Genomic DNA, 13,868 nt, shown 5'->3' with positions numbered 1-13,868 from the left:
TTTTTTTTTTTTTTTTTTTTTTTTTTTTTTTTTTTTTTTTTTTTTTTTTTTTTTTTTTTTTTGTCTAGTTTGGCTTTTTACAATAGAAAGAAATGTATTTATAAGCTTCTTAAACTAATTATAGAGCCACTATTTCTTGAGCCATAAAAAACCACTATTCCTACAAACACTTTGGCTTTTTTCTCTGTCATTAACTTTTGAATTTAAAATCTACTCAAATTAACTAAAAATAACATTTAAGCTTTATTGAACGCTCTGACCTTCAAAGGTGGTGAATTGTGAGATGGAACGCTCTGGCCTTGAAAGGTGGTGAATTGTGAGATCCCACATCTGTGATTGGGGGAGGAGAACTAAAGGGTGTAGAAACTTCTCCCCAACAGCCATCCCACATCAATTGGGGAGGAGAAGAGATGACAACAGCCATCCCACATCAATTGGGGAGGAGAAGAGATGAAACATTCTTTAAAAGAGCGTGGAACCTTTCCCTAGCAGACATCCCATATCGGTTGGAGAGGAGAACTAAATATTTTTTTTATAACAGTGTGTAAACCTCTCCCTATCAAAAGTATTTAAAAATCTTTAGTGGAAAGCCGAATAAGACAATATCGGATAGCAGTGGGCATAAGCTATTACACTTTCGGCAACGTGCAAAAAAACACACCCTTTTTTGGTACTTAGGTTGGGCAAACCCTAAGTTAAGTGTGTTATGAACCACTCAGTTACTATACTTTTTTGTACTCGTTTTTCATCTTCCATTTGTTTTGGTTCTGTTTTAATGACGTTTTGAGTATACAATTCGATGCCTGGTGTTGGGACACAACTCATGGTTATGTAAAAAGGCTACCCATCACCTCATTTTCCCTCCCTTTTTATCTGTCTTCCACCAGTTTTATTGGCTTCTTTTTCAGACTTGTTTCTTCTGTCTTTTGAAAATTTCAACCATCATATATCATCAAATAACTTTATAGCCTTTGAATAAGTTGTTCAAGTTTCATGAACAAACCCACGACAAATTTCAATATTGGTGTTCAAATATTTGTTCATATACCTATCAAGTTCAGTACTGATGTCGTTATCCATATTTTTTTGTTTTCATAGAAAAAATTTCAAGAAGTTATCCTACATAATTGATCTAAATCAAACGTGTATAATTTTGAAGTTACACCATGTTTGTATATATAGTAATTATGAATTATTTAGAACTTATCTTAATGATGCCGTAGCTTTGGTGTCACATGCCCACCCCACCTACATTCAGCAAGGTTTACCTCTGAACCACATCATACTATGAAAGGTTCCAATTTAATACTATCGGTAATGTTCCATGTCCAAGATTTGAAGCCATCAGTGAATTTGGATTCTAAATTTTGAGCCTAAACCCTAAATAATTAGATTTTTTTTTTAATTATTTCTTATTTTCTGTTTTTAAAAAAATTGAAAAATAGTAACGTTTGATAGCTATATTATTTTAAAAAGTTTGAGAAAAAAGATAATTTAATTTTTTTTTAAGGGTAAAATGGGATTTAGTAGAGAGAGCATTTGGGTTTTGTGAGGAAGGGAGGTGATGATAAAAGAAGATGAAATTAGGGCTTGAGAAGTGTTGATAAGAATAGAAGAATGGGCCTTAATGGGTGGCTTGAGAAGGAGAATATAACGGCCCAAACTCACCGCTAGCAGATATTGTCTTTTTATTTTTCCTTTCGAGCTTTCCCTCAAGGTGTTTAAAACATGTCTGCTCGAGGGAGGTTTCCACACTCTTATAAAGAATGTTTCGTTCTCATTTCCAATTGATGTGAGATCTCACGGAGAAAAGTTAAGGAAAATTGTTTTAAAAAAAGAAAGTTTATGAGATCCCGTTGGTTGTGAGAGGGAAACAAATCATTCCTTACAGAAGTGTGGAAAACTCTTCCTAATAGATACATACTAAAACCTTGAGACTAACAGTGTTACATAACAAGCTAAAGCGAACACTATTTCTAGCGGTGGGTTGCAAATGCTTCGTTTCCTTCTCCATCCAATATGAGATCTCACAATTCACCCCTCTTGAGAATGACTGCGAAGAACAAGGCTCTACAGACCTACTATTCCAACCCAGTGGAGGCGACGTCTCACTACTACCGGTACGAATTGCGTTGATTCCACCCCTACACTACCAAATAAGGCAAGGTCTCATGGTGGCAAAGAAAAAGAGGAAGCGCTCTTGTTGCGCGGACCCCATAATAAAGAAAGATGGAACACAAGAAGCTCAGTAGCAAGCCGTCTCATAGTCCTTGTCTATCGTTTCAAGCTTTCAAAACAAGCAGAAAAACAATATACCGGGCATAGCATCCTCGCTAGAACACCATTCAGTGTTAGACACTGATACCACGTGAAATAGCTCAAGCCCACCACTAACAAATGTTGTCCGTTTTGTTCGTTAAGTATCACCTTCGATCTCACTGTTTTACGCGTCTGTTAGTGAGAAATTTCTCTTTAACCGATGTGGTATCTCACATAAATATCAATCTTAATAGTTATTACGACGAAAACAACTGCAATTATGCAACACTCACTTCCCATCAACAAGTGAATTAAATCAATTCCTTCTTTGATGACGTTAATGAGTTTTTATATATTTTTTATAATACATAAACTAAATTCTCCTAAAAAAAATAATAAAAAAAATAAAAATAAATTGTGCGCAACCAAAGAAATTTAACTTTCAAAACAAAAATAAATATTAAAAAAAATAATTATAAATTAGATTTTTATAGTTTGAAAATTTCAATTTTATTTCTTTTAACGGTAGAAAATAATAAAATTACAAAAATTAAATTGGAAGAGAGTCTTCAACACGTGAGGGGAGCGTGACTCCGAAAACGGAGTACAGTTAATCCGTTTTGGTTCTTTCCGTTCAACGCCAATCACAAACCCTAATCCAAAAATCCCAAAATTCCTTTGGGAGAAATGTCCCAAACCCATCACCAAAATCCCCAATCCTTTCTGAATTACTGGGGAAACATCTCCGAGGAAGATTATTACGCTTCTCAACGAATCAAATCCTCCAAATCCTTCTACACTTCCCCTCGCGGCCTCAAGCTCTTCACTCGTTCATGGCTTCCTCTGCCTCCCGCCCTTCCCCGAGCCCTCATCTTCATGGTCCATGGCTACGGCAACAACATCAGCTGGACCTTCCAAGCCACTGCCATCTTCCTCGCCCAGATGGGTTTCGCCTGCTTCGCTCTCGACCTCGAGGGCCATGGCGGATCCGAAGGTCTCAAAGCCTTCGTCCCTAATGTCGACTCTGTCGTCCACGACTGTCTCTCCTTCTTCCGATTCGTCAAATTGAACCCCCAATTTCAGGGTCTGCCCGCCTTCCTCTTCGGCGAGTCAATGGGCGGTGCGATTTGCTTATTGATTCATTTCGCGGACCCCAAAGGGTTCGATGGCGCGATTCTCGTCGCACCCATGTGCAAAATCTCTGATAAAGTGAAACCCATTTGGCCGATTCCTCAATTTCTTACGGCGGTTGCGAGGTTTTTGCCGAGTTTGGCGATTGTGCCGACGGCGGATCTGTTGGAGAAGTCGGTGAAGGTGGAGGAGAAGAAGATTGTGGCGGAGATGAATCCGATGAGGTATAGGGGGAAACCCAGATTGGGAACTGTGGTGGAGCTTTTGAGAGTTACAGAGGATTTGAGCGGGAGGCTGGGGGATGTGAGGCTGCCGTTCATCGTCGTCCATGGCGATGCGGATGTTGTTACGGATCCGAATGTGAGCAAGTCTCTGTATGAGGAAGCGCAGAGCGAGGACAAGACGATGAAGATTTATGAGGGAATGATGCATTCTATGCTCTTTGGGGAGACGGATGAGAACGTGGAGATTGTTCGAAATGATATTGTTTCTTGGTTGAATGCGAGATGTAGGAGTAGGATAAGTGTAGATGATGATCATCATCATCATCAGAAGAATTAGATGAATCTATTCAAATTGTTTCGATGATTTTAAGGAAACTTCTTGTTCTGGGAATTTGATTGTTACATCCTTTGTAGAAAGGACGAAATGGTTGTTAATTTGATTGGGTTCGGGTAAATTAATAAAAATATTCATAAATTTTATAATTTGCCACAAGATGTTCTTGAATTTTTAGAAATTTTATGAAGAGAGGTTGGAATAAGAACTAGAATGAAAATCAATCTATTACGAGGGTGGAGAAGAGTGGACGTAGGGACTCGAGTCGGCTTCTTGAGTTGCGGGCAACGGAGAAGAGTGGACATAGAGACTCGAGTCAGGGTGGAACGTGACTAAGAGAACCATTTCATTTACGGCGAGCCCGTGTGATACGAAATTTCAACCTTTGAATAGTCGTGGCGAGCCCATGTAGGAGTTATAAATATTACTTTTGAAAGTTGAGACGGGTACTAACAATTTTAACAGGCGAGCCCGTATAGGAGTTATAAATATTACTTTTAAAAGTTCAGACGGGTACTAACAATTTTAACAGGCGAGCCCGTATAGGAGTTATAAATATTACTTTTAAAAGTTCAGACGGGTACTAACAATTTTGTCTATATACCAACTAACGTTATTTTTTTTTTTTTTAAAAAAAATGGAAGGGTATTAATAAATTTTTTTTAAATTTAATATCTTTAAAATACTTTTGTTTTTTTTAATTAAATATATTATTAAAAATTTTGAAATTCAATATTTTTAATAACGTAAAAAGCATTTTTTTAATATTAATTTAGTATTTTTTTTTAATATTTATACCATGATTTATATCTTAGTTATAGACTATTAAAATATGTTTTGAATCAATTTATTTTTTTATGAGTTTGTATAATATATTTCATGATTTTTTTTTCTCTAAAATATATAACTTTTTTTTTTTTTGTTAAATTACAATTTAATTCCTAATTTTTTATATTTTTATCTATTTAGTGCGTGACTTTTAATGAATAATGAATTATTATTATATTTTTCTAACAATTTCAGAAAATAAAAGAATAATAATACAATAAGATAAGAGTAATTAGATATTTTAATTATTTGTTGGAATATTTATAAAATTAAAATGGAAAATAAAAAGTGGATATATTATTATTTATATAAAGGATTTAATTATTCACAAGCAACCAAAGTCGATTGGGCCTGGTTGAGTGAAGCGGACACGAAAGGAACCGAATAAGACCCGTGAAGCCCAGACCCGGATCCATTAACTAGGAGAATTTCAACTCCCCGACTGCCAGCGTTTGAGGATCGCCGGAACGCCATTTGCAATCCACTGGGAGCAGCGAAGATTCTTGATTGATACCTTTTGAGAGTAATTTATCTTTCAGAGGTACAATTTTCTTCCTGATTTTTCTCCGAAATGAGTTTGTTGGATTTATTGCAAGTTTTCGACCAGTCTTTTTTGTTCGTCTCTCTAAATTTAGTGGAATTAGGGCCTAATTCCTTAATCAGATTTGTTCTCTGTCGTTCCATTTTTGTTCTTGGGAGCTTGAGAGTAGTATTTGGAGTAAGCTAGTGTTTGTAATAGCGTCGGATTATGATATCAGTAATCGGATTTTCTTTTCTTTTTTTAATCTCAGATTTCTTCTAGGTGAGTTTGCGGTTTTGATTGTGTATAAATCGATGGATTTGAAGGCAGCGCACTGATGTCATTGTTCTGGATTGTGATTCGTCAATTTGCAGAAAACGAAGCGATGGTATATGACTTCATACGCACATTCTTGATTGCATAATCAAACAACAGCCTTTTGTTTTTTATTCTAGTTTAGTGTTCTTTTAAGGAAGTGAATTTAGAGTTCACCACTGAAAGGGCTACAGATCTTTCAATCAAGATTCTTTCTTCAGGATAGGTTTATAGTTTGTTATAGTTCTTTTCCCCCCATAATATGATTCGGCCTTTACTTTACTCTCTCAGGCCACGTCAAAGAAAGTTATTACAAGGGAAGAGTGGGAGAAGAAGCTTAACGACGTGAAGATTAGGAAAGAAGACATGAATAAATTGGTAATGAATTTCCTTGTCACTGAAGGTTATGTTGATGCAGCTGAGAAATTCCGGATGGAGTCTGGGGCTGAGCGTATCCATTAGTTAATTCAGTAACTAAGGCCCTCTTTTCATTTTTGTTTATGCGGAATGTTGATTTATGTGGTGTTCTTGAGATTTGCCTTTCTATTTGCTTCTCCTTATGGATATATAGCAGAAATCGATCTTGCAACCATAACAGATAGAATGGCCGTCAAGAAGGCTGTACAATGCGGTAATGTTGAGGATGCAATTGAGAAAGTGAATGATTTGAATCCCGAGGTTTGATTCCTACACTAAATACTTTGTTTGGTGGTTAGAATAGATGTTCATCAAGATTTTTAGTAGTACTCTGCAGCCTTTTGTTATGTTCTCTTTGTGCACATACCCGGAACATGAAAATATTTAACTGCTGTTGGCTTCCTGTGATGAATATTCTTAATTTCACTTGGAAATTTGAGTGTTTTATGACATGTTATATGCTATAGACCAGCTAGCAATCAAAGTTCTTTACGTACTTACCGCCTTCCCTGTCTTTGTAATTTTCATGTTCATTGAACCAAATCTTGTGTGTACTTGTGATATTAGATGCTAGTGGTCTCTTTAGCATCTACTCATGGTATATAGCTTGATGAACTGATGACACAGGTTTTAATGATCGATTAAGAAATTATCAATAAGATTTTCTTCTTTTTCCTTCCTTTCTGAGGATGTGATTTCACTCCATTTGTGGTTTGAGCCTAAGTGATCTTTTGAGTCGTAGATATGTATGGAATGAGAAGTTGGATTCCCAATCATCTTATCGAACAATAATAACTTTTTTAAAGAAAGGAAAATAGTAGTACACACGCACGGAACGAATAAAGATCATTCGTTGCTATCATGGCAGCTATCTGATTAAGTTTGATATGGTAACTGGAAAATAGTTGGATATTGTTGGTTTGATGTTCCCTCTTCAGTTCTTGATGTTATGTTATCTAAACACACATCTAAAGTAAATTCTCTTGCAGATATTGGATACAAATCCCCAATTGTTTTTTCATCTCCAACAGCAAAGATTGATCGAACTAATTCGTAATGGAAAAGTAGAAGAAGCTCTTGAGTTTGCTCAGGAGGAGCTTGCACCAAGGGGAGAAGAAAATGTAATTTATGTGGCTTTCGCTTTCCACCTTTCTATCATCATATTGTAGCTTATGATAGATCAATAAAGTATATAAATGCTTATGTACTCGTTGACATTTGAAATGTCTTATGTACACTTCAACTATGGATTTCCCTTCACCTTTACCTGCTCTCCAAAGTAACCCTTTTACTTCTTTCAGCAAAGCTTCTTGGAAGAGTTGGAGAGAACAGTTGCTTTACTTGCTTTTGAAGATGTTTCCAACTGTCCGGTGCGAGACCTTCTGGACATCTCTCAGCGCCTGAAGACAGCAAGTGAAGTTAATGCAGCCATCTTAACAAGTCAGAGTCATGAAAAAGGTTAAAATTCTTGCCACCATTTGCATTTGAAGTGCCTAACATTAAAATAGTATTCTCTTTCCTACTTTAGAAATGCTGCTAGATCTCTGCCATGTCCAATAATAACACCATGGCAATGAGAATTGAACCTTTGGTTAATATCAGTACTTGAACAAAATCATTGATTTTGATCTCAACTCTAACGGAGACATGATAATATTTTGAGTAAGCAGGCGCATCAATGGCAGACCAAAAGAAGTCAAGAACAGTCTAGTTTTGACCTGCAACCTGATTTAGTGTACTTATGGCTAACAAATTACGATTCCTTGTCGTTCTACAGATCCAAAGCTGCCAAGCTTGTTGAAGATGTTAATGTGGGCACAGGACCAACTCGATGAGAAAGCAGCGTATCCTCGCATAAATGATTTATCCACGGCTATGCTTGAAGATCCTCCTATTTGAGTACGTCTTCCAAAAGAACAGAGATTTCTCAGCGTGTTTGATCGGAAGAAAAATAAAATCACGTAGGTTGATCATTTGTAGTTTCCTTCTTGTCTTTCATCATCTTCGTTTTAGAATTTCCTTAGTTACATTACTGACCTCAAATGCTAAGATGGTTGTGTACAAAAGATTATCAAACCTTTATTCTTCAAGTGTCAAATTGTGTGCAACATGTTTGTCCCGCTCACCTTCCTCACCTTACTTAGAATCTTACAATATTACAACCAAAATCCTTTCCATTTAGGCAGTGAAATGAAAAGAATGATGAGAAGGAAACAAGCTATGTACATGGCGAAATTGTAAGGATTGCCACAATTCTGAAGTGTCCATATTTGGATGCATCATCAAGAATATCCTCGCTGATTTTGGTGTGCCCATCATCAAAATTAAGAGCATAGCTACTAGGATCGTACTGAAACCTTAGTGGCCGCTTGCTTCCATTCTTGATGGCCTTCTTTAAAGCCGCCCTCACCCTCCAGAACAAACTCATACATTGTCTTTTACCGTAGGCATTCATCCTCGCCAGCCCTCTACTGCCCTTCAGTTTCATCCCGAGCGCGCAGGACCCGTTCGATGAAATTCCCCAGAGAAATGGCTGCAGATTTCTTGAGAAATTAAAGGGTGTCGTAAATGAGGAGAGACACTCCCTTATACGCTGCTTGGATCGGAGGAGAAGAGAAGATGCATATATTATAAGTAAAAGCGTTGGAGTTTTGAAGAGAGTGGGAGGAGTAGAGCGCAAGCTTGTTGGAACGAAGGCTAAAATTCTATCATTAAGAGGAGGGGGATTGGTGGGGAAAAGAGGACATGGTTGGCGCAGAGGTGCAGTGGGCAGAGAGCCTCTCCAATGTCGTATCACTATCAGAAACTGTTGTTGGCTTGGCTGCTGGTGCTGCCGCTTCTGGTAGAAGCCACTGCTTTGAAACGGTAATTTCCTAACCCATTATATTAGCAAACCATATGATGTATGATACAGACAAATTAGGACTATATGCAACCAAATGAAATATTGCTACCATGTGGTCATTCATTAGTATGTAACGGCCCAAGTTTACCACTAGAAGATATTGTTCTCTTTGTACTTTTTCTTTCGAGCTTTTTCTCAAAGTTTTTAAAATTTGTCTGCTAGGGAGAATGTTTTGTTTCCCTCTCCAACCGACGTGGGATCTCATAATCCACTTCCTTTCGGGCCTAGCATCCTCACAGACACATGTTCCTTTCTCCAATCGATGTGGCACCCCCCACCAATTCAACCCCCCTTCGGGGCTCAACCTCCTCACTAGCACATCGTTCAATGTCTAACTTTAGCAGATATTGTCGTTTTTAGGCTATCTCTTTTGGGTTTCGTCACAGTTTTTAAAATGTGTCTGTTAGGGAGAAATTATCACACATTTATAAAAAATGTTTTGTTCTCCTCTTCAACAAATGTGAGATCTCACAGTTGAATAACAAACGTGAGATCTCACAGTTGAATAACAAACGTGAGATCTCACAGTTGAATAGGACGAGACGAGGGAAGAGTTGATATAAGATATTAATAGCGGGTGGCAATATTCTGAAGTCGATATGATTTTGTGTTGTTCTAAAGAGGGAGACTGGCAGTGGGAGTGGGAGTGGTAGTTCTGATTGAATAAGGCTGAGGGGTTGGATTTTACAGTATCTACAAACAAGGGGTAGCAGGCATAAATGAGGGAGGGTGCCTCTTCATTCATCAATCACTATCAAAAAGAATTCTTTGTCTTTGCTTTTCTTCTTTCAATCCTTACTATTTTGTCTATAACTAAAGCCATTATCAACCATGGTAATTCAATTTCATAGCTTTGTGGGGGCTTTTCTGTCATGCCCCTTTCACCTTCTTTCTTCTCTTCTCTTCTTCACCTTTCTTACCCATCCCTTTGCTTTTTCCTTTTTTTGTACTCCCAATTTCCTTCGTCAATACTAAATGTTTTACTCAAAGATCTACGTTGATTCGATTATAAGTACTAAAAATAATGTGTGAGATCTCACATCTGATGGAGAGGAGAACGAAGCATTCTTTGTAAGAGTGGAAATCTTTACCTAATAGACGCGTTTTAAAAACCATGAAGAAGAGCCTGAAAGGGAAAATTTAAAAAGGACAATATCTACTAGCGGTGGGTTTGGGCCGTTACGAATGGTATCAAAGCCAAATATCAGGTAAAGTGCCAGCGAGAAGGCTAAGCTCCGAAGGGGGTAGACACAAGGCGGTGTGCTAGCAAGGACACTGAGCGAATAAGCATTGAAAACAATGTTCATTGGTACTGAATTGAAGTTAGGTTTATGTCCAAAATGAATAATATATACAGAATCCAGCTTTGGGGAACTTGTACCTAATCTATCCGAGAGTCCTTTCCTTCTGTCGGTGAGATAGTTCCAGGTGTTAGTCTTTTTCTTCCCTAGTACAGAGTTTTTGGAGGGATAGAGTTTATATTTATGTTAGACTATAGGCATTGACTAAATAAGCTTAAGCTATACTAAAAACCAAATAAGGACTTAGAATTGTTATTATCTAATTTAGACGTTCCGTAGTGTTTCGTTTAAGAAGAGTATTGTTGAGAATGTGACCAAAGTCTCCCCGTTAATTTAGTAATAATACGATTATGAAACTGTAACTAAAGGATAACAACTCTATTGATATCAGTTTCTTTTTAAGTGAAATCGAAAGGAAATCTATGAAAGTTGAAAGCCTATTTATGTCTTTGGACCAATTGGACCATTGGTAGGTTGCTTAGTAGAAGAAACTAAAACTCTATACCATACTATAATGAACTATGACCAATGAACTACGTCAACTTGTTCTCTAATTAAATTTTCGACCAATTTGAAATTTTGAATTGAATGCATTGATAACTTGAGCAATTCGAATAGAGTTCACAACCTAATTCGAATATGGTTGTTTTTCTTTTTTAATTATTTTTTTTAAAAAATCCTACTTATCCACCGTACATATGTCATTAATAACTAAAATTTCATAAAGTTGAAATATCAAATATTTATAAGTCACTATGCATCACTAACATCGATTACTAATGTTCTTAAGTTAGTTTGGGTTTTAACCCTATTTTTGGATTGGTCGAGTTAGTCGGGTTAACCTAACAAAAAAAATCACAAACGAAACCAAATTTTAGATGTTCAAAAAATTCAACCGTATCCAAATCGAAAAGAACCTAACCAATACTTCGCTTTAGTCCAGTTATCAAATCATATGAACATCCTAAGGTCGATCATAAAACTACTGCAATTAATTATTTAAAGAAAGATATAAAGATTTGATTTTTTTGAACTTTAGAAAAATAAGATTTATTAACAACTTTATTGGTTGCTAATACCACACTTTTGAAATTGTTTCCATTGTATCATATAATTTAGTTCATAAATGATAAATCAATTAAAGTTCATAAAAGCCAAAACAAATTATTTGAAATAAATAAAATTATAGTTAATAACACACTTTATTGGCTGCTGTTTGTCCCCCTCAAAACTCACACCTTTCCTTTAAATATATTGTCATTTTCATCCGATACCACGTCCCAATGAGAGCGATGCTGAGGATAGAATGACTAAGCTCCTTTTTCGATGACTCAATCATAAGAACTCCATGGTTAAACGAGATTTACTTGGAGCAATTCTATAACGACCCAGATCCACCGCTAGTAGATATTGTCCTCTTTAGGTTTTCCCTTTCGGACTTCCCCTCAAGGGTTTAAAATACGTCTGTTAGGGAAAGGTTTCCACACTCTTATAAAAGGGTGTTTTGTTCTCCTCTCCAACCAATGTGGGATATCACAATGCAATCTCCTTCGGGACCAGCGTCCTCGCTGTCATTCCTTCCTTTCTCCCATTCAATTTTGAACCTTTTGATGACTCATTTTTTTTTGGATTTTATTGGGTATTCTTTTTAGGTACTTTTTCATAGTTTCTTTCTTTTTTGTTCCCTCAAATATTTGCCTTTTCTTCACACTAAAATTAAAAAAATAAAAAATCACTTTTAAAATTTTTTGCCCTTTTTCTTTATTAAATTATATCCATAGCCAAAAAGCATGATTTATGCAATGAAATCCATTATATGTAACTAATGGGCATGGCTTATAATAATGTGAAGTTCATAAAGTTGAATTATTGAGCCAAACAAAGGTCCCTCCCAATCTTCCACCACTCCTTTTGTACTATTCTTTTGAAAATTAAATTTTAATATATTTTTAGTTCTTTCCTACCCGGGAAGACTATTTCAATTCCGGTTTTTGTGTCGGGAAGTATGCCGATCGATTCAGCCTTAGAAGATTCGTCAAAGCAAGGGTTAACATTGTTGGATGAAAGTTCGAGATCGACTAATTTAGGGAATGATCATGGGTTTATAATCAAGAAATACTCTCTCCATTTGTATGAGGTCTTTTGGGGAAGCCCAAATCAAAGCCATGAGATCTTATGCTCAAAGTGGACAATATAGACAATATCATACCATTGTGGAGAGTCGTGTTCATCTAACATGGTATCAGAGTTATGTCCTAAATTACCCATGTCAATAGAATCCCCAAATGTCGAACAAATGACTCCAAAAGAAAATGCTCTAAATTACCCATGTCAATAGAATCCCAAAACGTCGAACAAAGGACTCCAAAAGAACAATGAGTTGGGTCTCGATTAAGGGGAGGTGTTGCGTTCATATAAATAAACATATATATATATATATAGATATATATATATATATAAAAGGACAATATCTAAGGTGGGCCAGAGAAAAGGGATTGAATGGGGCCCATGGGAAGGCTTTTCGTACACTTAAGCCCATAGGGATAGGGCTGGTGTTGGTAGGGAGCCCAAATCCGTAACAGCTAGGCCTGCTATGGGCCCATCCCATCAAAAGCAGAGGAAAAAACAATGCCGCCCTGTCTCTCACTCTCCCTGCACCCAAACAAAAGATTAATGCATAAAGTATACCCAACCCAACCATAACCATAACCAAACCCTACCTCTATTCACGGTCCCTATCACATCTCGACTACTAACTTTGAATGTACGATACAAATTTAATTTCAAATCAATAAGTCGAAAACATATTAAAACAATGGCCCATATTTGAGTTGTTTTAGCTTGACACGATAGGTGAATGAAACGACAATAAGATAAAAAGAGGGTGTTCGGGGTTTTGAGTGATCACCGTGTGATGATGGTCATACACATGTCACGGCTTTAATGCCCCAAAATGTACTATACTCGTGAAATCTTCCTACTCTGAATTACGGTGAATGATGATCATACACCTGTCACGACCTTAATGCCCCAAAATGTACTATACTCCTGAAATTTTCCTACTCTGAGTTATATGCTATTTAAGTCGTAATGTTTCTTTTTTTGCTTATAGCCATAGAATGTGCAACACAATCTGATATGAACCAAGAGACATCAATCATACAATATACTTCAATGAAGATGTGAAAAAAAGGTTGTCAAAATTATCAAAAGATGTTTTAATTCATGCTACATTGAAGAAGAATAAAGTTTGATTGTTGTAAATTTTAGGTGGGTTACAATTTAGAGTAATTTAGAGTTATTGTATTTTAAGACATTTTATTTATTTAGGTTACATTTATATATGACTAATTATGGTTATTAAGTATGAATGTTACTGTAATGTCTTTAATAGTTTCATTTTGAGGCTATATAAAGCCATGTATGTTATATTTGTAAGGTAGACTTGGAAAATACAGTAAAAGAAGCATTTGTGCTCTTCTTTAGCCAATGGCTAAGTTTCTTTGCAATTCTATGTAGTTTAAGTTGCGTGTAGAATCATTCAAGCTCGACATGATCAATCTTGCTTGTAGAGTGATTCGAATCTCAATCAAGTGTTTTTGCGTTGAGATATTTGATCAACAAGAATCATTCA

The 13,868-nt window shown here is 36.3% G+C and overlaps 2 protein-coding genes across 4 annotated transcripts; both read left to right on the top strand.

Annotated features, from left to right (window-relative positions):
- The first annotated feature begins 2,823 nt into the window (after positions 1–2,823).
- LOC111456913 (caffeoylshikimate esterase-like) lies at positions 2,824–4,097 on the top strand. 2 transcript variants are annotated; one of them, XM_023098987.1, is made up of 2 exons: positions 2,824–3,916; positions 3,948–4,097. In XM_023098987.1, the coding sequence occupies exons 1-2, from the start codon at positions 2,947–2,949 to the stop codon at positions 3,953–3,955; spliced, it is 978 nt and encodes a 325-aa protein (XP_022954755.1). In that variant the 5' UTR covers positions 2,824–2,946; the 3' UTR covers positions 3,956–4,097. The 2 variants fall into 2 exon arrangements, with proteins under 2 accessions (XP_022954755.1, XP_022954754.1); XM_023098986.1 differs by having other exon boundaries at positions 2,825–4,097.
- Positions 4,098–5,143: 1,046 nt separating this feature from the next.
- Positions 5,144–8,126, top strand: LOC111456915 (protein GID8 homolog). Of its 2 annotated transcripts, none has more exons than XM_023098990.1 (7): positions 5,144–5,317; positions 5,579–5,684; positions 5,903–6,062; positions 6,183–6,289; positions 7,018–7,149; positions 7,330–7,486; positions 7,806–8,126. In XM_023098990.1, exons 2-7 carry the CDS (start codon positions 5,634–5,636, stop codon positions 7,925–7,927), a joined length of 729 nt encoding a protein of 242 aa, XP_022954758.1. In that variant the 5' UTR covers positions 5,144–5,317; positions 5,579–5,633; the 3' UTR covers positions 7,928–8,126. The 2 variants fall into 2 exon arrangements, with proteins under 2 accessions (XP_022954758.1, XP_022954757.1); XM_023098989.1 differs by having other exon boundaries at positions 5,145–5,317; positions 5,568–5,684.
- Positions 8,127–13,868: the final 5,742 nt, after the last annotated feature.

Source organism: Cucurbita moschata, unplaced genomic scaffold (genome assembly GCF_002738365.1).
Source record: "Cucurbita moschata cultivar Rifu unplaced genomic scaffold, Cmos_1.0 Cmo_Scf00019, whole genome shotgun sequence".
NCBI lineage: Eukaryota > Viridiplantae > Streptophyta > Magnoliopsida > Cucurbitales > Cucurbitaceae > Cucurbita > Cucurbita moschata.
The sequence above is the reverse complement of the archived record's forward strand: the minus strand, read 5'-3'. Positions and strand labels throughout refer to the sequence as shown.